Consider the following 25,425-nt stretch of genomic DNA (forward strand, 5'->3'; position numbering starts at 1 on the left):
ATTCTCAAATAGCGATTTTTTGAGAATCGCTATTTGAGAATTGCAAAATGGGATGTATTTAAAAATGTTCACTTCTTTTGCGAATTCCTAATATTCCTTAATTGCGATTAGCAAATTGCAAAATCGCAATTAGGGAATACCTTCCAATTCATTTATATTGGCCAGGAGGCCCATAGGAATGATTAGGAAGTCATTCTCAATTTGAGAATCGCAAATTGAGAATAATTTCAAGGGTGCAAGGGTGTCATAAGGACACTCTGATGCACCCCTGAAATTAACATGTGTGCGCATATGGCGCACATACATGCCCTAAGGGCATGTATGTGCACCACATGGCACCTTTACAAATGCCAAAAAGTGCATTTGTAAAATAAATCGCAAATTACCACCAACTTGAAGTTGGTGGTAATTTGAGATGTCTTAATGAGAAATCACACAACTTGGGTGCTTGATACATAGCATTTAGGGAATCGCAATTTGCGATTCCTTAAATGCTTACGCAAAATTAAGGAATTGCAAATTTTGCGATTCCTTAATTTTGCGATGAGATTTTTCTTATACATCGTGTTTTGCAAATTTTTAGTCGCAAACGCTGCTTTTTTGCGAATTGCAGCATTTGCGACTAAAAAACCGATTGATACATATGCCCCAGGTCACATACCCGGTGTAAAACCGTTAATTAAATAATGAGGTCCACTCAAAAATTAAGGTCCAGATCAATGGAAAAGTTACATTGTTTTATTACATAATTTTAAAATAAGCAGTACAGAGTTAATGTCATGAAGTATCTCAGATGCAAAGTAATGCAGAGTGTGTAAAATTGGAAAAATATTCCAAGTCCCAAATGAAAGCAAAATTAGAAGGAAGTCTAGCAGCATTCATAGCAGCTTAGGAAAGTATTCTCAAAATGTGTCTCACTCTCAAACTCAAGGGGTTCTTATGCACATTTCTTGCTTAACAAATTAAAAAAAAAACTTCGAAGTCTTTGTGGAGTGAGCAAAAGTATCATTTCTTTAGCAAATCAGTACACAAGAATAATACACGTAATTACCTTAACACATAAGCTCCATCCCAGTTTTCAGAAAGTTATTCAGCAACCTTCTATGCTACTGTCATCCGGAGAAGTTTTAATGAATTTGAAAGATTGAACAATAAAATCTTTCAGTGAATAAATAGACAAGCGATCACAGTGGAAGGTACCGTGGCAACGTTAAAAGTCATAGAGAACAGGGAAAAGTTAATTGAAAGCAATATAACCATATCATTAGAAATGAACTACTACATGTCAACTTGGGCGGGGAAAAGCAGGAGCGAGTGGCAGAGATGGCATCCATCTTGTTTAAAATGGTGTATTGCATGAAAATATGACATAATTAAAATATATATATATATATATATATTCATTTGTGTGTGAAAGAAAGGAAAATATGAATCATCATTATTTATGCACTAAATGGTAACCCCGAAAAACAATATAACACTGGGGCCATGCTGTAACTGCTGATGTACACTAGTATTTTGTTGTGTGCATGTGGTTGGGCCTTTGCAGTTGTCCAGGGGGTAAAAAATGTCTCAGTAGCCTCATTGGAGTCATGGTGGCTCAGAACAGCGGGTCTTATGACCTGTGCTGCAGGGTGACTGCTGGAGCACCCTGGTGTTATGTATGTACTTACAGCTCTTTACACACCTTTGTCTAGTCCATTGGTCTCTGTCTTGATCTAGGTGTAGACCTGTGCGGCCCAGTATCTACTGGGTATCATGATGGCTTTTGTGCTTTAAGTTGTTACGTTTTTAGCATGTTGAGTGGTGAAAATTAACCTACATGTTGATTCAAGAAACCGTGAACCAGAGTCTCAGGCCATGTGACTGGGCTACACATTCTGGCCAACAATGTTGAGGCCTTGTGTAAAAAATGGCTCCGCAAGCAGATTACAGGAAAGGCAAGTTGAAGTGAATTGTGACCAGTGTTGCACAGTACCTGCTGATATCTACCTACCTAAGTGTATACATCGCGGCCTTTACCTATCTGTCTCTGCCCCTGCCTACACATACCAATGTTTCCTATCAGTGTGATTTTTATATATCTCTAGCTTTGTCTGTCTGTCTATCTATGTCTGCCTTTATTTGTCTGTCTGTATCGGGGTGCCTCCATCTGTCTCTCTCTATCCGGCACTGCTTGGCTCTTTCTACCTCTGTTGCATCAAATTCCAGGATGCGTTTTGGGCACAAGCCAATCTGTCCCGGCGTCTGCTGGAGACAGGAGTGAGTTTTAGGCACATTCTGAGTCTTTCTCATGCAGGGACTGTAGACTTGGCCTTTGAAAAATGGTCATTATTTCAAATCCTTTGTAAACTACAGAATGATTTGCAGTGTGTTTTCACCTTGCCATCAGCATAGTGATGTGAGATGATTTGCCACCCCAGCATTTTTCAATTATACAAGGGCAGCGCTTCATGTTGGTTTGAACAGATGGGGTCACTCGGGCCCCTATCTAGAGGTGCAAGCAAAGCAAAAATTGCGCAGGGGATGCCATAGGAGAAGTGTCACATTTCATAAGTGCTTTGCTTTACACGTGGCACCAATTTCCCATGCACATGCACTGCGATAGCATTTGATCATATTTGTGCCATTTTCGTGTATCTGCACTTAACGTGCACAAAAAGTTGAGCAACTTATTTTTGCTGTTTGACAGCGCAGTGCCTCTTTCAATGAGGTGACTGAGTTGCAGATATTGAAAGTAGAAGACCTGGCTTTTAAGCTGATCATCAACACCTGACCAAAAAGTGATGAGTACGCGCTTTCAATAGGCTCTTAATAGTATAGACTTGGGTCCAAATTTCAAAATATATTTTGGAAATTTCAAAATCAACTCCTCGTAGGCTTCCTCCAACGAACATTTTAATTGAGTAGATGTGTAACTTTTATTGGATTCCCAAAAGTCTCCAAACACACACCCTTTAACCCATAAAGTGTTTTGAATCATTTGCACATTGATTGACTATCCACCAGTGGAATTTTCAATCAAGGATTTGTGAAGCACAGCAAATCACCTGGCAGGATCTTATGGCGCTGGAGTTGCTCGCTTGCTAGCTGCTGCATGGTGATCTGTTCATTTCAACAGCCAGGTCTTGAGTCCTTTGTTGAGTTCCTGGAGCAATGAGGCGGTCCTGCAGTGCTGGGTAAAGTCATTCCAAGCTTTGGCCGCCAGGTGTGAGAAGGATCATCCTCCACTGTTGCCTCAGTGGATCCAGGGGGTGTCTGAGGAAGAGGGAGGAAGATTGTACTTGTCTGGGTGGTTGGTGAAAGGTCATGCATTTGTTATGTGTGCTGGTTCCTTGTTGTGCAGGGCTTTGTATTGCTTTGGTCAACATCTTGAACTGGCATCTCTTCTGGATCGGGAGCCAGTGTCACTTCTTGAGGTATGGTTTCATCTTAGGAGGTCGAGGATCAGTCTAACTGCTGAGTTTTGTATTGTCAGTAGTCTCTTCAGGAAGCGCGTGGTGATTCCTACGCAGAGTATGTTCCCCCGGACTAGCCTGATGGCGATGAGGGCCTGCATGACGGTCCTTCTGTTGTTGACTGGGAGCCACCTAAAGTCCTTGCAGAGTGTGCGTAGATTGTGGAAGCAGGCGGATGAGATTGTGTTTTCCAGTTTCTTCATCGATAGCTTGCTGTTCAAGATGATGCAGAGGTTGTGGGCGTTGTCTGTCGAGGCGGGCGATGGACCAAGTTCAGCAGACCACCATCCTTCATTCCATGGCAAGGTGTTATTTCCAAAGATGAGTACATCTGTCTTGTCAATGTTGAGCTTGAAACAATTGTCCTTCATCCAGTCGGTGACGTTCATCATACATATGTGGAAGTTGGCTCTGGTGGTGGAGGTATCTTCTAACAGTGAGAGGTTGAGCTGGATGACTTCGGCATATTGGATGATGTTAAATTTGTGAGATCTGATGATGTTGACCAAGGGGGTCATGTACGTGTTGAAGAGGGTGGGGATTAGGGATGATCCTTGCGGGATGCCACAGATTATCCTCTTGGGTACCAAGGTGAATGGTGGGAGACAGATTCTCTGGGTTTTTTCCAGTGAAGTATGATCCAATTGAGGTTGTCTCCTTGGATTCCGATGGGGTGGAGTCTGTTAATCAGCAAGTGACGGGAGATGGCGTCAAAGGTGGCTGACAGGTCCAAGAGGATGAGGGCTGCCTTTTTGCCACAGTCCAGGATGGCTCTGATGTCATCTGTGGCTGCAATCAGGACTGTCTTGGTGCTGTGGTTGGCTCGGAATCCGGATGAAGAGGGGTCCAGGAGATATGTTGTCGTGTTCGGTGAATTGCATGCTGATTCCCTTCTCTGGAACCTTTGCTGGAAAGGGGAGCAGAGATATAGGCCAACAGTTGTTCAGTTCTGCTGGGTTGGCGGATCGTTTCTTCAGGAGGGGCCTCACTTCAGGATGTTTCCAGTCCTCGGGAAAGGAGGCCGATGTGATGGAGGTGTCCAGGATTTTCTTGAGCTTGTCCCCAATCATCTTGCTCCCGAGGTTGAAGATGTGGTGAGGACAGGGCTCCATCGGTGCTCCTGAGTGAATGGAGTTCATTATGCAAATTGTGGCTTGAGTTGAGAGAAGTTCCCAATGGGTGAACAGGTGTTCGGGGTTTGTGCTCGTGGGTGTGAGTAGGCTGGTGCTGTTGGTGGTGAGGGTTGGGATACGATGTTTTCGTGGATGGCTAAGATCTTGTTGTGGAAGAAGTCTGCCATGGTGTCACACAGTTTTTGGAAAGGGGTGATGTAGTTCCCAGCAGCTACAAGGTTGGAGAACTGGTGCACGATGGCAGGGGGCGCTCTTTCGAGGCCTTGGCACCAGCCTTATGGAACTCTATTGCTCTTGCTGCACGGCATACGCAAGACCACTGGGCTCTCAGAAAAACAATTAAAACGTAGCTTTTCTCAAAGCGCTAGGCGAAATCTTCCCCTGCTGCAGCTGCCAGTTTCAGCGCTGGGACGGGGCAGCTATGTAAGAACTCATAACATATGTGCTACCTCGGAGTAAAAGTACACACACTCGACTGCGGGTTCACTTAAAGCCAGATGGCTTATTGGGCTAGGGTGCTGGAGCTGGCAGCTGAGTTGACCTGCAGTTCACAGGTTTGAATACTGGCTGGGCTGAGTCAGCCCGTCATCCTTCCAGGGTCGATACATAGAGTGACATTTAATTGAGATCTGTATCTTGGTTCCATACTATTTGGAGCTGAACACGACTGTGACCTGAAAGCCTTGTGTGCTTTGACCGTGGTGCACACAACTACAAATAACTCGGTACTGATATCCTACGCTGCCTAGCAAGTAACACCTTAGTATGGCAATGGTTGGCCCTAGGGGCAAAAGATGTTCTCATAGTGTGGTTGTTCCTTTGATGGCGAAATTGGTTACAGCAGAGATTGGTGCCCATCAAGCCCGTTTGTTCGCAGAGAAATAAAGGACCGGGATGCACGTAGTTACTTACTTGGGAATATATATATTTATTTATTTTGCAGTTATATATAGCGCGAACCGACGGTATTGGAGCGCTTTACATGAGCACCATTTACATTACACAAGGACACATTCGTTTCTTAGTAGACACGGGGAGATTAATTGATTTGCCCAGAACCACAGGATGCTGAGCCGAAGCCGAGACTCGAACCTGCGATGCCAGTTTCAAAGTTGGCATCTCTGGCCGTTAGTCCACATTCTCTTAACCACGGGCAGTTAAGGACTGGTCATTGGCAGCTGGCACACCTAGCGGCAGACTCCCGGTTGCTGCCGTGTGCAGATGTGTAGATGAGGCAATCGTAGAGTGCATAACGAGACACTAGTTACTTACACACAAACGGGCAGGAGCGCGTTTGGGGGCTTGGAGCCTTCACTTCACCATGCAACCTGTGGGTGGCGCTACAGGACAGCGCTCGCGATGTCCATCCACACCCATGCAAGGCGAAAGATCCTCTCCAGCGCCTTCATTTGATATGAGCCACCAATGGCCTTTCCCTTTAACTGCAGCTCTCCTTTCTTCACTCAGCAAACCATTCTTTCATTTACACGGAGCAGCTTTCTTTCTTTCTTTTAAGTGCAGAGTCGGCTGCATAGTAAATGCTGCTTACCTTTCTGCATGCTCATCACTGGAACAGCCCCTTCATGCAATGCACGCACGCTACTTAATAGGCCCTCGCGGGCTCTTTAAGTGTGGACATTCCGGCTGCATATTAAGGAATAAATGTCTCTGAGAAGCAATAAAGAAAATACTATTGGGATCGGAAAGCAGCGTGCTCTGATGTGCAGGTTAGGACGGAGCCTTCTGAGGGCTCCGGAACCTGTGTTCCAACTTCCTCTCTCCTCCTCCATTTTCTTGGTACCCACGAGGATGATAAATATTTTAAGTAGTCTGTCACACAGTCAACTGCATCCCTCCATCAATAGATTGATGCACACCATTTTGCTTTAGTTCCAGATACATTCTCCTGCTTCTTTAAGATGTGCGCCAGTGACCTAATGTATGCCTCCTTTTATTACACTGACGGTTGTGTTCAGGCCAATGGAACTTACCCTTAGATATTTTGGGTGTGATAATGGGATAAAACCTGAAGCATTGTTGTCATCAACCTTCTACTTGTGTTATGTCACAATGTGCCCTGGGTTCATGGGCGTCCGCAGAAATTTTTCCGGGGGAAGGGGGGGGGGGCAAAATGTTAACGTCATCACCATCCTCCGACATGATGTGTGCCAGGTGGGGCACAAGAAACACTGGGGCGCAGATCTGGGATAGACTCAATTAAATGCCAGGAATCCAGGACATGTGACTGACCCTGCCACAGGCCAAAAAACACCACCTGTAGGGAAAACGCTAAACTTTCTGACAAGGTGCTTTATCTCTGTCTGCTAGGTGTGCAGACTTCCGGGTCCTCGATCCAACACCAATCAAGGCTGTCTTAAGCACGATTCGATTTTTATCAGAATACAGCCTATGAATAAAGCACCAGATTAAATATACTGTATGCACAGAGCATGTTAGGGATTATTTGTAGCACACATATTTACCAATATTGGCTTCTTGGTGCTAGAATTCATGATAACTTTTATCCAAAGTTAAAGCACAACGTCAAAGTTAGACATAAATAATGCATCAAACACACACGCTAGTGATTCGCCAATGGGTGCTTCCTTTACTAGAATTCCCCGGGCATTGCTAAATTTTACACACATTCAATTAATTTATACAAAATAAAATGTATAGGTCCAAATGTTAGCTATATTTTTGAAAAGAAACTTAGAGTCCGTCTGCGTGTAGTCAATGTCAAACTGACATCGTGCCCACAATTAGGGATACAATAATGGCCAGCTCCCTTATGCAGAAGCCCGGCACCGTAAATGTGTGGCACATGCGGAGCCCGCACCGGCGGCACATCACAGGTCCAGAAATGCTGAGTCTTACACAGTGGTCAAAGTGGGGGAAAAAAGTAGGGGAACAGTGGGCGGAGAATCAAAGGGCGGGAATAACCCAAGGATTGGATCTGTGGGTGGAGCCAGAGGTGTGGCCAGAATGCGCAGACATCCCAATTTTTATTATTTGTTTGGCATTTCACTGCCCATTTTAATCAACCAATGGATACACATGATTATTTAAGGTTATAATGAGTTATTGACATTAAAATATATTCACAAAGTGGGATATGCTTCTAATCACAGAATGTACCAAATACGATAAAATGTGGAAACACAAGCCATTTGTCTTCGATCCATGGAGTTTCTGTCATCAGCACTACTCCCTTTTTCCACAACAGCAGTTCAAACATGAATGGCAAAATATCCTAGTTTGCAAATGTTTTCTCTAAAATTATGGCTCTGCCATATTTGCCTCATAATGCAAGATCTGCTGCATGATCTGACTATATAAACTAATAAATTGTCTGTAGCTCAAACATATCAAAAGTTAATATAAAATGTGACTTGTGTTGCTGCGGAGTGGATGGCCTATTGTAAAGGTTGACTGATCACCTTTCTCACTGCTGTGTTTGTATGTTGCACTGGTACTAATAAGGCAAAATCTTTCCAGAGACTGTTAGCATGTGTACACACGTCAAAATAATAAAATATCTGAAAATATACTGCATTACGCTGCAGCCTTTTTTTAATGCATAATTTAGTCAACACTACGGCATAATGTTGTCATCCTTTGCTGCATAATTAATTCCAGTGGCCCCACAGCAGGCAGCACATGTTAAAAGTGCTTGTGAATGAAGCCGGGTGACTGTAAGTTTGCGAACTTAGTTTGGTATGCGTGCAAATCCTGCATTGCCAATCCCTGATGAGTTGCAGCTACTACTGCTGAAACAAGGCCAATGGAGGTACCTATGGGTGAGGCAGACTGGCCTCAAGGGCAGGATCAGCCATAGCACTGGTGGTGTCCTGTGCATTAATGTTTGTTAGTGCCCCCCAATGACCACCTCTGCCATGGATTCCCTCACTACCACCCTTTAACTGTGCCCCCCAAGTTTCCATGACCACTCTCTCTCAGATGCATTTAATCTGATTTACAGCACCACTCATACAATTGTAGGGTGTCAGAGCACTTTACATCACACGCATTACACAGAGACAATCAATAGGTGTGTAAATCCCTGTATAGAAAATGTTACATAAGACTAAGGACTACAAGGTGTAGGAGTCACATGACAACCATACTAGTAGCCCATATAGTTTTATAGTGATTGGTCTGGAGAAACACAATACCCGGAATTTAAAACGTAATACCATGGTTGGGGGTTCTCCTTAATAATCAGAATTGATGTCTGTACAAAAGAACACTTTTTGGGACATTAGGATAATCAAAGACTGGGGTGGGGGGGCGGGGGGGGGTGAACATAGCGCTCTAATTTATACCTTGCAGTTTGTATGCAGCTCTTAGATGACAGTTAATAGTTCACTGTTCTAAGTTAGGATTTCAACTTATTAACTGCAAGTAATAAAAGGATCTCTCTCACAAAAGCAGTAGCCCACTGACCTATTTACATTATGTGCACTTTGTGATCTGCATGGCGCATGTTCTTTGCAGCCGGTACATTAACCCTCTGAGCTACCTTTCCATGAGTCAAAACTTCCACTAGACAAAATTGTGATCGCTCTCTAGGAAGACGAAGTTGTGTGTGCATAAAACTATGCAGCTACATCCCCACTCAGGCACACCTATGAAGCAGAAATGCTTTTAGAGTTCCAATCGAGCACGCCCCTATACCGATTCATTTCACCCCCAATTTTTCAACCACTCGGTAAAGACACATCCCGGAGACTGTTGTGATGCCTACCTGGTCGCACATATTGATAGACACTTAACGCAGTAATTTATACCGTTTGCCGCTTTTCTTCGTTTTCACACGCCCTCATCTCGTCTTCTTTGTAGAATCCCTTGAGAAAGGGCTTTTGCCCGAAATGCATTGGGAATGAAGTCATGCATTTGGAATGTTCCTCGTTTTGGATCAACCTACTAACTACTGTGAATTGATATGAATTAAATATCGACCAACATTTGAAATATATGTTTCTACAATAAACAGCATTTTGGAACTCTAAAAGCATTTCTGCTTCATAGGTGTGCCTGAGTGGGGATGTAGCTGCATAGTTTTATGCACACACAACTTCGTCTTTGTATTCATAGTGTTTTGGCTGGAGACACTACTCACCAGTGCACCCATTAACTTATACACCTTTAATTGAACTCATCGCTGTGCACCACCAACCACTTTGTTCGCTCTCTAGGAAGAACATTACTCACCAGAGTCATCATGACATTTTTATTGTTGCCGAAAATTGCTGGAGGCCAGGAAGGAGGCAGCAAGCGTTTTTAAAACCATAATATACTTGCAAACATGATGCCTCCACCTAAAGTCAGCACCCGATGCGGTCACACTGGTTGCACCGCCCTAGAGCTGGCCCTTCTCAAGGGTCCTGTGACCTCAGTGACAGGGTCACTGTTGCTCTAGGGTGTGCTGCTTCATAGGCCTGCCCGCAAGACTGGAGGTGAACTTCAGTATGGATAGTGGTGGACAAGCCTTGAAGGTTAACCTACACTTGCCATGCTAGGGTCCACCTGCTGGTGCGAATACACCAGGAATTCTAAGGTGTTGCGAAGCCTTCTAAGGTCTAGCATGTGATTGTGCTCTCACAGGAGAGTGGTCTGGTGGACTGGTTATTAAGGCTAAACATGGTTCCCAGTTCCTAATTCAGCAGCTCTGGACATAGTGCCACATCCTCTCCCCCACTGAACACCGTACTGCCCCACAGAGAAAAACTCCAACTGTCTTCAACTACAACCCAACTGTTGCCCGCTATAAACACCTGGATGCGGCTCAATTTAAATTACGCACTAGACAAGAGCAATATGCGGCCTACAAAAAAAAAATGAACTACATCCTGGAAAAAGCAAACACTTATAGGGAATGGAAACTTTAGCAAACCATGGGAAATGTAAGCAAGAACAACATGGTTACCGTAATGCTTTTACACTTACTATTCAGAAATCAGTGAGTGCTTTTTCCTGAAAAGTTAAGGACACGACTACAGGGCCCTGAATGGACCAATTGCAATGGCCATTGCTTATATCCTTACAAAACGTAAGCAGTATGGTAAAAAGACCACATCCCTGGACGCAGAGCCGCAGCACACATTTTGTTTTCCAATCCACACATTGTAGTACCTCCAGGATTGGTGCACTAGTTCGAAGTCCAGGGAAAATAAAGGCAAGGAAACAAAAATAGCGCTTCACTGGCAAACTCTGTAAAAGTGGCGCTAATGTATTTCAGTGTGAATAAAATCAGTTTGGCCAGTTTGCTACCACTCTGTCTTACTTTATTTAATTATTTATATATTTTTAGCCTTTTATTCCCAATGCTGCACTTTGGAATTAAAATGTCAGAAAAATATGACATTTCCAGCAAAAGCGTCTTTCTTTTTTGGATCCATTTCACAGGGAAGCAAATAAAAGAAAGGAGAGGAAAGAGAGTTAGAACCCCGTCTTGAAGTCACGGTTTTCATGGGCGTCCGCAGGGGGGGGCAAGGAGGGTCGCTCCAGGGGGGGGCAAGTGCCCCTCCTTGCCCCCCCCTGCGGACGCCCCTGCCTGGGTTGGAGAAGGGTGACTGTCCTCTGTAGAAGATGGCAGACGTCAGGGCATTAAGTGGGCCGGGTCCTGCCGGTGCTAGGAACCAGCAGTCCTTAAAAGCAGGTGCTGAGACGGGTGCCTATCGGGCTCTCCTTTTTTGCCCTCACCATGAAAAAAAAACTTAACTCTGCAGCAGGGCCACTCTTCACTGCCATTGATGTAACTTCAAAGAGACTCGTTATAGTTCTTTCTCAGGCCCACCATTTCAGAACTGAAGCATTTTCAATAGGGTATACTACGAAGGCATAGTTGTTGCTTATTTATCCTATGCAACTAACAACCATTGAGAAAGCCAAAATGATTGGCTTGTTGTAAGTGTAATGTTACTTGTATTATGTATCTGGATTTTTAATGACAGAAGTAGAAAAAAAAACAGTGGGACGGCACACTCAGTTAAACATAGATTTACAGCTTACGTGCTTTTAAGCCGCACCCTTGATTACATAGGTCACGCCCCTTAGGGAGACCCTCCAGTTTTTTAATCCCACTTAAAGCCCTGGCGGACGTTATTATGGATCTGACCTGAAGGGGGATGTTAGACCTGGAATCTTTGGCATGGGTTTCCCCTACCTTTTGCTTTCGGACCTCTGGTTTTTGCTGGCCTTAGGAATCTGCACACTTTACCGCAGCTAATCAGTGCTAAAGTGCTTGTGAACTCTCCTTAAAACATGGTAACATTGGCTTGTTACCAATTGGCATATTTAATTTACTTATAAGTGCCTAGTAAAGTGGCACTAACTGTGCCCAGGGCCTGTAAATTAAATGCTGCTAGTGGGATTGCATCATTGATTATACAACCCACTTAAGTAGCCCTTTAAATATGTCTCAGGCCTGCCATTTCAGCCTGTGTATGCATTTTTTAAAGTGCCATTATAACCTGGCTAAATAAACCTTTTGCCAGGCCAAACCCTTCCTTTATAATACATATGTCACTCCTAAGGTATGACCTGGACAGTCCATGGGTAGGGTGCAGTATATTTAAAAAGATGGACATGTACTTTTAAGTTTTATATGTCCCAGTGCTGAAAAACTCTTAAGTTTCTTTTTCACTACGTCAATAGGATAACATTGGGATTACCGTATTACATATATTAAGTGTAATTTCCAACTGGGAACAGGTAAGCTCTTCTTGTTTGGTGACTCTGGAATCACAGTTTAAAAGCCACATTTATGGTGTAGTCTGATTTTAAATTGCAGTTCTGAAAATGCCACATTTAGAAAGTTGGCATTTCCTTGCCTTAGCCATTTTGTGCCTGCAGCCTGTCTCTGCGTCACATCAGTGGGTGTAGCTGATGGTTGGGCTTTGTGTATTCCTCCTAAACAGCCACACACAATGGGGAGCTTAGGTGTGACTGGATGGACAATAACTGTCAGGATGGGAGGAAGAAGCTGGGCACAATACTACATTTACTTGAATATGCTGTGTCCTTCCTCAACACAAAGGGCTGCATACCCCCTGTATTTATTGTGGATCCAGGGCCAGGAAGGGAAGGGCATCTGTGCACTTCACAGGCCTGCCCCTGGAAGCTTCTCCCCACTTCAAAGGCACAACTGTGTATAAATACTGGATCTCAGACACCACCCCTTCAGTACACTTCTGGACCTTTGGATACTCTGACAGGAAGAAGGACTGCTGTGCTAATACAAGGACTGCTGCTCTAAAGTAACTGCTGTCCTGCTGTGCTGGTCTGCTGCCAGAAGAACTGGACTTGCAATTTCATTTTGAACTCCGGATCCTAGAGTGACTCCAAGGGCCAATCTGCTGGCCTCCTGATTTGAGCTGCAGGGACATAAATAGTTCCCCAACGAGCTCCTGGACCCAGCTAGCATGTGCCTGATCCCCACGTGGTGCCCCTGAGGTCCTGGACCCTTGGTGTGGTTAACGGGCTCCTAAATCAAGCTTTTGGGCTCTTAACATAACATAACATAACATGTGTCTTTGTGACTGCGAATAGGCCCATTTGCATGGAGACCATGCCGCTCTCAATGAAAATCAGCACGAGCCGCTACCAGCCCCTCTCTTCACACAGTAGAATTGACAGCAAGGTGGGTGTTGGAACTGGGGTCACCAGTTCCCCGAGGGTAGTATGGCACGAGCGGGAAGGCATCCGAAAGCTTACGTGTAAAGTGACCATACAGCACACACAACCACTGAGACAGTAAAATGGGCACGCAATGACTGACGCCACTCCAGTGAACTTGTATAAAAAGCAAGTAACTTTTATATAGAGCAGGATCAGGGTAATCAAGAATTCACAGTATTATTAGCTTATTCGTTTTTCTTGAAAATTCATATGTTTCAACACTTGGCAATGAATACTAGATTAATAAATATTCAATATAAGATAAATATTAAATATTAGATAATATTAAGTAAAAGATAACCACAGGCCTGACCTCAGCCTTGCTCCTTGTCAGCACCTGCAAGAGATTCTTTATGAAAACATTCAGAGAACTTTACATCCCATTCAGGGTAACTTTGGCAATAAAGGCATGAATATCACCTTAAAAGCTTTTTATCAGTACATTCCCATAATCCTGTCTGAAAGGAAATACCGTTTCTTTGCACAGCGGTAACCATTTCCTATCTGCAGGAATTGAACATTTCATTACTCAGCGTTTAACAGGTCCTGCCATAACTGTCGGCTTCGGGGGCAAGAAGAACCGTTAGTACAGCATAGGAAAACCATCCCCTAAGCCTGGGGAAAACATTACATGGAATACTGCGGGATTTCATTTAGCAAGAATAAGCATATAGATCTTGGCTTATGCATAGAAAATCTTTCCTTATGGGACTAACTATTTTATTGAATGGGAATAACCATTTCAGTAATCCTGGGTAAGCATTACATTAGAGGAATGAGCGTTTCCTTACCCCTCAGGAAGCCTTTTCCTAGGCTAGAATAAACCCTGTCATTTGGCAAGGATAGGCATATAAAACTTGGCTTAGGCCTAGAACCCTCCTCTGTGGGCGTTCATTAGTCACAACCTTAGGCTGGGGTAACCTCCTCTGTGAAGCAGGAGTAAAACATTTCATTAAATATGCGTCAACATTTCATCCGGTAACACTGGCTCAGTTCACTAGACAAGAACTACCACCTTTTCAGGTAATCTAACATTCCTTCCGGCCAGAATAACCATTTGAGGAATCACTGCCAGTAAGAGAAAGCATTTCATCACATAAAAAAACAGTACATTACAAATCTGGCACGAGTCAACATCCCCTTATGTAAATAGAAACATTACTTTCAGTCATAATGACCCATTCCCCAGGCAAGAGTAATCTGGATATTGATCAGGGCCTAGCAGTAGCCTGCGAGGAGCTAATCCCCAACTAGGGGCTACTTTTATGATCAAATTGACTCTAAAGGCTCGGTCCTCGTTCTCGCCCAGTTCAGGGGCCTTCTTTAACTAGATTAGGGCCAACGGGGCCCACAACAGTCTTGTCCCCAGGGGAGGGGTGAACTCGGGCCCTCTCTGGCCTTCCACCCCCCTCCCTGGGGTTACCTCAATCTTCGGACCATCTCGGACCCTTGCGGAGGCTCGTGCTCCTTCTAGAGCTCTCTAGTGTAATGGGGCCGGTGAGGGCCCTCTCTGGGCTGGCGCCGGCAGGAGGGGGGGCTCGGACTCTCTCGGAGCCCTCCCCGATGAAGAAAGGCAGTTCCAGAGGGCGCGGCAAAAGCAGCCAAAAGCTGCGCGACTATGGATGGGGGCACGGCCGATGACGCGGTTGGCGTCCCCCGTCACGTGATGCGGGTAGTGGTGGCTTCAAGGCCTACGCGGCCCTCCGACGTGATGCGGCGGCCCTCTCCTGGCTCTGAGGGCCGCCGGGGCAATGCAGGCAGTGGTGGGGCCTAGACCGACACGCGCCGGACAGGGGCCGGGTTGGTGGGCCTCAGCGGGGTTTCCGGTCGGCGGAATTGCGGGCCACAGCGTTAGCGGTCCCACAGGAGACCCGGCTGCTAAGGTGGAACAGGTATGCGGCGCTTCATTTGATCTCGCGCTTCCAGGGGCAGTGGAGCGCATGAGGTAATGACAGCGCCTAGGGGCTCACAGGGGAATACAAGCGGCACAGCAGTCTCGGCAATAGTGCTCTGCAGGCACAGCGCTTCTCAAGGCAGCAACCTCCTCCAGCACCTCAGCGCTCCTCACAGGGACAGCAGGAGAGTGCGGGATAGGCAGGGCAGGCAGCACAATCAGCTCAGGAAGCCAGCGCTTGGTAGAGATATTGCCTGAGCAATCAACAGAGTAACAGGCTACCGCGCTTGGGCAGCTTCTTTACTAGCGCTTCAGGTCCTCCACGCCAGGGCACAAAGCAGAGCAGCACTCGGCAATTTCAGCGCTTGGGTAGTTTCAGGGTGCTAGCGCTAGGGAATGTGAGCGCTCAGCCAGCAGACAGTTTATTTAAGTTGGAGGCAGATCAGCAGAACAACAGGACAGGCCACACGACAGTGGCAAATCAGCAAAAGGCAACCCAGGTGGCGTCAGGGAGCGCAAGGAGCGACACAGCGCCAGTACCTGGTGGTTTCCTCAATAGTCCTGTGGTCAGAAAAGTTTCTTCTTGGCGCTTTATGTTTCTTGCGCCCTTGTAAATTCCAGTCTTTTGATTCCTTAAAAAGGTGGAGGGGGTTTGAGTTGATGGCTGGTATCAAATCTCCTCAGATGGACTCTGGGTTCCTCTCCCGCCGGGCCAGATCAGAGGGTAAGTTCAGGATTCCTCAACACTTGGAAGGCAACACCTAAGCCCTGACACTCCCAGTATAATAGGTCCCTGACTAGGCCCCAATGTCTGAACTCCTGCGTAGGTTCTCCCCAGGTCTGTGCTCCCTCAATCTGACAGGAATGTTTCCCTCCCTTTCCTTATATAGTGCCAGTTGACAGTTGGCAGTGGCAGTTGGTGTCACCTCACCTGTTCCAGAAGGTTCCAGGAGGTTCTAGGAGGTTCCACCATTCTGGCTATGGGCAGGCTGGCAGGCTAGCATTGATACATTGTTTGAAGGGTTCCAGCCAGCTCCTGGCTACTAGAATGCGCCTGAAAGGACCACGCTGCAGTAGCAGGGGTCAGGGGCAGTCATGTTAGGGGAAGAGGGCACCTGCACCTTAACATTAGTTCAACATTACGCAGGGCATCTCCACTACACAAGGCCTATTCACTTTTGTTACCATAGGGGGCACCCTAAATTAAAGGAATAAAAAGCGAAAAATTTCTGGGAAAAGGGCCAAGTCCTACAGTGGGGCACCGCCAACGCAAGCTACAGCCTGCCCATCTGCGATGGCGGGCCTGTTCTTTGCCCCACGTTAATAATCCACATTTGTAAAGCGCACAATCACCCGTAAGGGTCTCTAGGCGCTGGGGGCCGTCGGGAAGATTAAGCAAGCTATTGCCCAGAGTCACATGGTGCTGGGCTAACCTGCCGCCGGAGCCGGGGATCGAACCCTGACCCCCAGATTCCAGCGTCAGTCGCCCTGGCCGCAGCGCCACACCTCTCCCACGTTGACAACATCCCACAATGCTCTCTGTGTTCCCTGCTCCCCTCTCCAACATGAACAGGACTCTTGGCACAAAACTTGAGAATGTAAAAGTTCAGCTGGACTAACTTGGGGCTGTATCCAACCTGCGCTCTATCGCGGTCGGCCTGAACTTCTGTATTTGATCCAGTTCAGCGTGACCAGATAGGCACAGTTGTCGCTTTGTGCTTTTAGGCACTGCTTTTCACTTTTCTTTAAAAATTCATAACTCCAGTTCTACTGATTGGATTTTTGCTGATTTGTTCTTGTTTTTTTTAAATTAAATTTTGCTCAGTTTTTCTAACCTTGTGTGGGAGTTTTTTGTGGTGTTTTGACTGTTAGAAGTGTTGCACAAATACTTTACATATTGCTTCTAAGCTAAGCCCCACTGCTCTGTGCCAAGCTATCACAGGGTTGAGCACAGGTTAATTTAGGGTTTGCTTGTGCCTTATATTAATCGTGGTTGCTGCTTGACCAGGGCGTACATTCCAGTCAACCAAAAACCCAGTTTCTTACAGTGCGCAGGAAATCATATGTGGTAAACTTCATTAGCTTAGCCTGTTGTGGCACAGGGTGGCTCTTGGTAGCAGTAGGTGTGCTCTGTAGATGAATGACGAGCAATCATCAGCCACGGTGCTCGTGTGCTGATGACGAGCATGGCCGTTAGAACGCTCACACGTGGGGATAATTCCCCTGCTGTGCTGAGTTTTTTAAGGAACGGGCATGGCCGTGACGAGCTCAGCTCGTCATCAGCACACGAGCACTGGTTAAAGATCACCTCACTTGGGAGCCTGCTTTCATTGTAGCCATCCTTAAAACCTACATTTTTTAAATTAATTTTTTTAATTTAAAGGTGTGTGTCAACTTGCAGTGCTGTACATGTCTGGTTTGAATGAACAGGGAAAAATCCAAAGGGTAGAATAGGATTCTTCGCTTGGTGTCCCATAATGGTGCTAACGCATCCATTGTAGGTGTCTGCTTCATGGAAACCGAGAGACACCTGTTTAATTTATAGCCACTCCTTCATTCTTGTACCCTGTCCGACATCCATACAACTGCCTTAGAGCTGGGTATACTAAAACCTGTCAACAGCAATTTGTAGCGTAGATACTCGACTCCGCCCTACCACCACCTCTGCCTTGCACCACCCCCCTGTGCTTCACCCCTGGCCGGCTTCACCCCTGCCTTTCACCACCCGTGCCTTCCAGTCCTTATTGAAGTACAAGCAGTCCTAAGCACCGTGACAGAAATGCCCACTTTCTCAAATTACCATTTTCCCAGTGACCGCTATGTGCCCGCTCGGTTTCACTCCATTCAACAATAGCCACGCCCTCTTCAGGTGTTTTTAGTTGTATCTCGGGCCTTTCCTTCTAAATTACTTGTTAACCGCTTAATTTCTGAATCCTAAGACCTTTCTAGGCTTATCCTTAAAGGTGTGTGCTCTTTTCAAGGTCTCTGAGGACACACCACTTTTTACAAGCAGCATTTATTGTTCTGGATCAGGATTCTCGCACTTTTTCTACTGTGATCCAGTCTTATATTTCGTTGACCAAAGCAACCTGGCCGCAGGCATGTTTATAGTGTCAGTTCAAAGGTTTAGGCTTCATTAGTGGGTCCAGCATTTTTTACTTTTCTTTTTTATAACACGAGCATTACTTTCGAATATAAGAATACTTTCTAACATAAATATAAAAAATATCAGAATAAACAAGGCTTGGTGATGCATCGGTTTCATCCGTGTAATAAATAACCCCTTCGACGCTCATGACGAGCTGGGCTCGTCATGGCGTAGCCTCCTCGCACGCTCATGACGAGCCCAGCTCGTCACGTAAAGTGCGAGTTTTAAAAACCCAGCGTACGGGCGGAATTCCGCCCGCACGCATGCGGTTAAAGAGCTGTTTTCACCAATCATCATCCTGGAGAAGGAAATAGCTCCCTGACAGATAACACAGGAGTCGAGAGGATATGGCTCAGAGGCCAGAGCTGTTGACTCGAGAGCTAGGGATCCTGGTTCAAATCTCGGCAGCGGCGCCACACAACATCCTGTAATTCTGTGCAAATCACTTAATCTCTCAGGGTGATAAATTGTTATATCAATATGCTGCAATAGTAAAAGGCAACACTTTATGAAAATATAGTTCCACCAAAGCGGATGTTAACAGTATTTTGGTGGCAGGAAACTTATAAGAGAAGCAGATTAGGAACAAGCATTGGTAAATGCAGGAAAATATGCTACAGCCAATAAAAATTAAGGAAAGGTAATGGTCACGCACAAGAATGAGAGGCCAGGAAAAGAGGAGGCAGGATGTAAGTCCCTTTTAAGTTTATATTAACAACAATAGATTTCTCAAGCACAGTGCAGGCGCTGTACAGGTGATACCTAAAAAGTAAAAATTCAGTAAACATGACTGTGAATTTCAAATGATAATGGTCTCCTAAGAGATAATTATAATTACGATCATTAGCATAAAATTTAATTTCAGACTTGTAAGGCAGGGTTTTACGGATTACAACAGATAAATATTTGTGTTTTTCTTTTCCTGAAAGCCATTAGCGAAGAGAGTCTATATAGCCAAATAGAGTTTATTGTTGGCTTGCAAGGGAGGAATAGCTTTTCAGAGCTTCTAGTCAATGGAATCTTGTGCTCTGACGGTGAAATCTGAATTTACTCATTGACAACAACTACTGCGAGAGAGGCAAGAAGTGGCATCACAGGCGAATGGCTCTTTAAGCATGACCAGGGCTTTAAGCGGGCCGGGTCTCACTGGTGCTGAGCACCGGCTGTTTTTTAAAGGGGGCCTCGAAACGGGTCTCTATCGGGCTCTGCTTTGTGCTCTGGCACAGGCGGTCAATTTTTTTTCCCGGACTGCAGTGACAGCAGGCACATCGATGTGCGCGTGCTCACACTGCTCACTTCTCAGTAGTGGAGAAGTTATGGCATGACGTCATGCCAGTTGAGCGTTGTAGGGGACGGGAAATCCTTTAAAGAGAGTCACTTTCTCTCCGGATTTCCCTTCTCTTTTTTGAAACTCAGGAGCAGCAACATTGTCGTGGTGTCAGGGCTTTAAGTGGAAGCTTTTTCAATATTATATACAAGTCATAGTTGCTGCCTATTTATCTTATGCAACTAACCATTGACAAAGCCGAAAGCCCTGACTTGTTGTAGGTATGATGTTACTTGTTGCATCATATATATGGATGCAATGACAGAAACAGCAAAATACAAGTAGGGCGGCACACTATGCTAAGCACAGATTTTTACCTTACATGTGTTAAGCCACACCCCTAATTACATTGGCCACGCCCCTTTATGAGGCCCCCAGTTTTTTCCTCCCACGTAAAGCCCTGGGCATGACAATAAGATGCTCCTTACAGGGTTCACCATGGCAACGCTTTAACAACAGGCCAGTCTTGTTAAATGTCCTCAATCCTAAAATTAAACAGAAGGCAGCATGGAATACCATCCTCACTGCCGCTAATGAGGATCTACTGAAATGAAATGATTACGCTCTTGTATAGCGCACGACTACCCGTAGGCATCTCGGCGCTTGCTTAGGGAACCCGTCCTGGTATTCCCCTGTGAGATACCCCGGCAGGGTGTCCACAAGGTGAAAGCCAGGCATCCCACCGCGAGGGGCCGTAGTGGAGATTAAGCAAGCTATTGCCCAGAGTCGCAGAGTGTGACCCCATGAGTTGAGTAGGCACCGGAACGAGAATTATCGAGTCCGTGGAATTTTTGAGCCCGAGACCCGCCGAGGCAGGGAATCGAACCCTGGTCCACAGCTGATCTCAGCTTCCAGGTCTGCCGCCTCTAACCACTGAGCCACGCTTCTCCACAAACACTGAGCCCCGCAACCCTCAACAGGTCACTCGCTTCTGTCCCTATCACCTCAACTTCATTGTCATTCTCTTTGAACTAGATGCTGCATTCAACAGTCTACCTCTCGACTCTAGTCCTGTCCCAGGTTACTCACCGCTTGCTACCCAGCCAACCTCTCTACCCTGCTTCTGTCCTAACTTACTCACCAGAGCCCAGTAAACCTCTCCACCTTGCTTCTGTCCCAAGATACTCACCACTGCCCAGCCGACCTCCCAACCCTGTTTCTGTCCCAAGTTACTCACTGCTGCCCAGTCGACCTCTCAACCCTGCTTCCGCCACAGGTTACTCATTGCTGCCCAGTCTACCTCTCTACCCTGCTTCTGTCCCAAGTTACTCACCACTGCCCAGTAAGCCTCTCCACCCTGCTTCTGTCCCAAGTTACTCACTACTGCCCAGCCGACATCCCCACACTTCTTCTGCCCCAAGTAACTCACTGCTGCCCAGTCGACCTTCCCACCCTGTGTCTGCCCCAAGTTACTCACCACTGCCCAGTCGACTACCACACCCTGCTTCTGCCCCAAGTTACTCACTGCTGCCCAGTCGAACTATCCACACTGCTGAATGAAGACTGATAAAGGAATTGAAAGATGGAAGCACTACATCTACCACAATGCCAAAAAGGGCATTACTATGCACAATATTATCTGGCATTACTATGCACAATCAAGCACAGTGCGTGCACACAAAAATGACAAATGTGTAGAAGCAGTGCAAATGCGTATCACCTGCACACTAAAGTGCCACTCTCCTGCTTAGGTAACTTTGCGGCTGTTAGTAAAGTGGCAAACATCTACAAAACTATAGCTTTGTGGTTACTCATAACCATTTCCCATGGGTTATTTTTTTTATGGTCTTGGGGAAGAAATCGCCCCAAAAAGAAAAAATGCTTTCTATGTTTAGTAGAACAAAGTTACATTTGCAAATGCACTTTTTCACCACCCTCCTCCAAACAACCCTCTTGTTTAAGAATGAGGCCATTGTAGCATAGACATAAACCTACAATTTGTGTTGATTTCCACCCACATGCACTGCAAATTTTATACATGCCTGACATGTCAGATATCTGTGTAGCTTTTTGGAGGAAACCTTAAAGTTATCATTTTCAAATATATGTCAACAACGTTTGTGTATCTGGCTCTAAGTAGAGCAGGCTGTCCAAAGTCCATCCTGAAGGGCCAGATTCATGGCAGATTTTTCAGATAACTACATTTATCTAAATGGGGATATGCTAAAATTCAGATATGGATCCGGCCTTCCAGGACTGACTTTGGAGAACCCTGAAGCAGAGGAAAATGAGGGCCAAATTAGATTTTATGAGACGTGATTATAACAACATTATGGTATAGCATAGAAACTAGTTATTGCATGGGCTAATCGCACAGTGCCTTTAGGTCTCACTTTTTGATGGGTCCCACCTAGCTGTTTTTATAGACTTGTCACGAAAGTGGAACATCACTTGAGCAAGGCGTCTACTGTCCATTAAAACCTGCTTTCTTCTACATTTAGGTCGTGCCCTACTCAGGCTGACTGACAAAAAGCTCGAGCGGATGGGGATCGCGCAGGAGAACCAGCGGCAGTATGTCCTGCAGCAGGTCCTGCAGCTGAAGTTGCGGGAGGAAATCAGAAACCTTCTACTCACACAAGGTACATAAGACAAAATGAGGATTGACTCACACCAATGTGTTTTGTTGAGAAGCACCCCTCCTTAACAACATGGCTTATTGTTAGGCCCACTGTAATAATGCAATTCTGCAACTGCAGCCTTTTTCAGCATAAATATATCGATTTACCACATTTTCCCCTTTATCCGCCCACTGCATGTTGTGTGATTTTCAGATTTCAACAGCAAAAAATCGGTTTGCACTAAAATGCATCAAATGTTACTAAAACAAAAAGTGTTTATGCCGCACAATGGTATGGCGTGGCATGATTGGCAGAGGCTGTACGGTCTTTTTTCAAGGATTTGATTGCTGTATCCAGGTCCTAAACTGGTAGTAATAAATGACATTTTTGTGAAAAGAGTACATATGTGCTACAATGAAAAAAATAGTAAAATAATGTGGCCAAAAATAAGGTAAATAATACTGCCACCGGATGTGCCACATTAGGTTACAGAATGCTGCATAATTTGACATTTCGTGCCAAAGAATGTTGTCAACCCAGCTGCATAATTTGATCCTCCGATGCTGCAGGATTCCAGTTGCTGTGCTTAATGTATGTATATATATATATATATGGTATTTGTAAAGCATGAACCTCGCCAGAAGGCAGCAGAGAGCTGTACAGGGTCAAAGACAAAGGGGCATATGTAGGTAATTTCCATTTTGTGATTCTCAAATAACGATTTTTAAGGAATCGCTATTTGAGAATAGCAAAATGGAATGTAGGTAATAATTCCCAATTTTTTTGCGAATCTCTAACAATCCTTATTTGCGATGAGCAAATTGTGAATCGCAATTAAGGAATGAGTGTCCTATTCATTCCTATGGGCCAAAAGGCCCATAGGAATGAATGTGGATACATTCTCAAATTGCGATTTTCTGTGAGAAAATCACAATTTGAGAATCGAAATTCCAAGGATGCCAGGGTGTCCAAAGGACACCTGTTGCACCCCTGGAATGTGCCTGTAAGTACATGTGGCACACAGACATGCCCTAAGGGCATGCCCGTGCGCCACATGGCACTTTGAATTTTTAAAAAAAATGCATTTTTAAAGGAAATCACAAAATACCATCTACTTGAAGTAGGTGGTATTTTGTGATTCCTTATGCCAAAATCGCATTTTTTAAGGCACCTCCACATAGCATTTAAGGAATCGCAAAATTGCGATTCCTTAAATGCTTAAGCAAAATAAGGAATCGCAATTTTTGCGATTCCTTTTTTTGCTAAGTGCCACATACATATCAAATGGGCGTTTGCGATTCGCAAACGCCTTCCTCCATATGCCCCAAAGTCTCTCAATGTAAATGCCGACACCTGGAACCGTTATTACAAAAGTGGGCACAGACGTTAAAACTAGAATGAATAGGTGTTCATTTTGTTATGTTATAAGCATTTGTACAATGCCTTCTACTATGGTACGTTCTTAATTTAGGGTGCCATGCCATACCCTCGTGGGACATCCATCCATTGGTTGTGTGTGGCTGAGTTGTTGATGTGTATTTGCAACATGCTTGATCTTTTCCTGTTGAAATTAAGACGCCTGAATCAAAAATAGAATTTAAAAAAATAACTTACTTGAGCATGATTTAAAAAAACGCAGCACTGAGAGGGTTTTTGAAACTCGTTGAACTTTCATAGGTTTTACTCGACTCCATGGGGGTAACCTGGGCCCCTGCAGCGCCTGCAAAGGTAGGGTGGGAGAGGTTCATTACATTGGCCTAACACCTATGAATATCTGTGTGATATGGGAGTCCAGGGTCCCCTCACCAGTGCTTTAAATTGTGCCGGCACTTCTCATAAACAAGCAGGTACTCTGTCACAGAGTACCTGCACTTCTATTTTTCCATTTCAAACATTGCCCCTCACCACATTCTGCCAATCTGCAGGGGGGGTATTATTTTGTATTTCACCAATACTTGTCTCTGCTCCCATCCCTCTGGCCTGCTATGAATGATGTTTAGCAGACATTACTGGGTCTACAGTAATACCATGCTGAACTTAAAAGAAAGGAATGCCGACGTTTTTTCAGACAGCACCACAGGCAAAACTAAATTTTACGCCTTTCCTGAATCTCTTCCTCCATCCCTTCCCCATTGGTACCATCCAATGGGTGATGATCCATGTGGGGACCATTTTGTGCTCACAGATCACGTGCTGCTGAATATCTAGGAGTAGACACCGGCCTGCGAACACACATTTGCGCAGTGTCTCCTCACTTGAAAAACCTTTTTTTCAGTTATTAAACTGGAGGGGAGAGTCCAAGGAAGGGGGCGAGGGTGAGAGGGAGCAGGAAAGGTCAAGGGAAATCGGAGGAAGGCTAAGGGAAGTAAAGAAAACACGATTTTATAGACAGCCGAGAAGTAATGAACTGAACCGGCGTCCTGGAATGAAGGCATCATTCAAGGCAGCTTAGAAGTTCAGCCAAACGTGCACCCCCTCTAAATCTGGGCACCCTGGGCCCAGCTCACCCATGTCCAAAAGTCGGCCCTGAAAGGAAAGGCATTCAGTGCGAGCATCTTGGTATAAAAGGGCGGGAAGGCGTCTAAGTGGGAACGCTGCCCTTGAACCCCGGATGATTGACTCTACGTTTCAGCTCTTGCCTTATTATGGAGAGCTGGACAAATGAAAGCAATATCTGGAGGCAGCGCCTCATCATCTTTTAATATCTCCCCTGCTTCTCCTGCAGCGATGCGGCCTGGCAGTCCAATTAGATGCCACGAAGCGCTGAAGCCTGCTCAGTGGCTCTGTTCCCGTTCCCTCCACGCCGCTGGAACGAGAAGCATGTCTCTTGTGCAGCGCGCGAGTCGAGCGCGAGCGGGGCGCGAGCCTCCTCTGCCTCGCGCCGCAGCATCAGGCGGTGGCGCGGGGAGCTGGGCTCCTCATTAAATAACTCACCTTGTGTTTGGCGGAGAGGAGTTCACCGTCCGTGGCTGACAGATCCAGATCCCTGCAAGAGGAACTGAGTCTCTATCCTGTCTGAGTAAAACTAATATCCACGAGTGATTAAATTCGTGCACTGGAATCGATTTGCATTGATGAGAAATGTTGCTTTTATAAATGGCAATGTAAAGGCGTTTGGCCTCATACGATGGTGTATACCGATTCTACATGCAATATTGGTTTTCCTTAGCAAAAAAATAGGTTATGGTTTGGCTAAAGACTGTGTTAAGCTAACGAAGGGAACAT

The 25,425-nt window shown here is 45.4% G+C and overlaps 1 protein-coding gene across 4 annotated transcripts in view; it reads left to right on the top strand.

Moving 5' to 3' along the window:
• Positions 1 to 25,425, top strand: part of SAMD12 (sterile alpha motif domain containing 12) — a 1,473,047-nt gene that overhangs the window by 814,781 nt on the left and 632,841 nt on the right. For all 4 annotated transcript variants that reach the window (XM_078686851.1, XM_078686855.1, XM_078686853.1 and 1 more), the window contains exon 4: positions 22,084 to 22,221. In XM_078686851.1, the coding sequence (XP_078542977.1) occupies positions 22,084 to 22,221 (138 nt within the window). The remainder of the gene's footprint in view (positions 1 to 22,083; positions 22,222 to 25,425) is intronic.

Source organism: Lissotriton helveticus, chromosome 4_1 (genome assembly GCF_964261635.1).
Source record: "Lissotriton helveticus chromosome 4_1, aLisHel1.1, whole genome shotgun sequence".
Classification (NCBI taxonomy): Eukaryota; Metazoa; Chordata; class Amphibia; order Caudata; family Salamandridae; genus Lissotriton; species Lissotriton helveticus.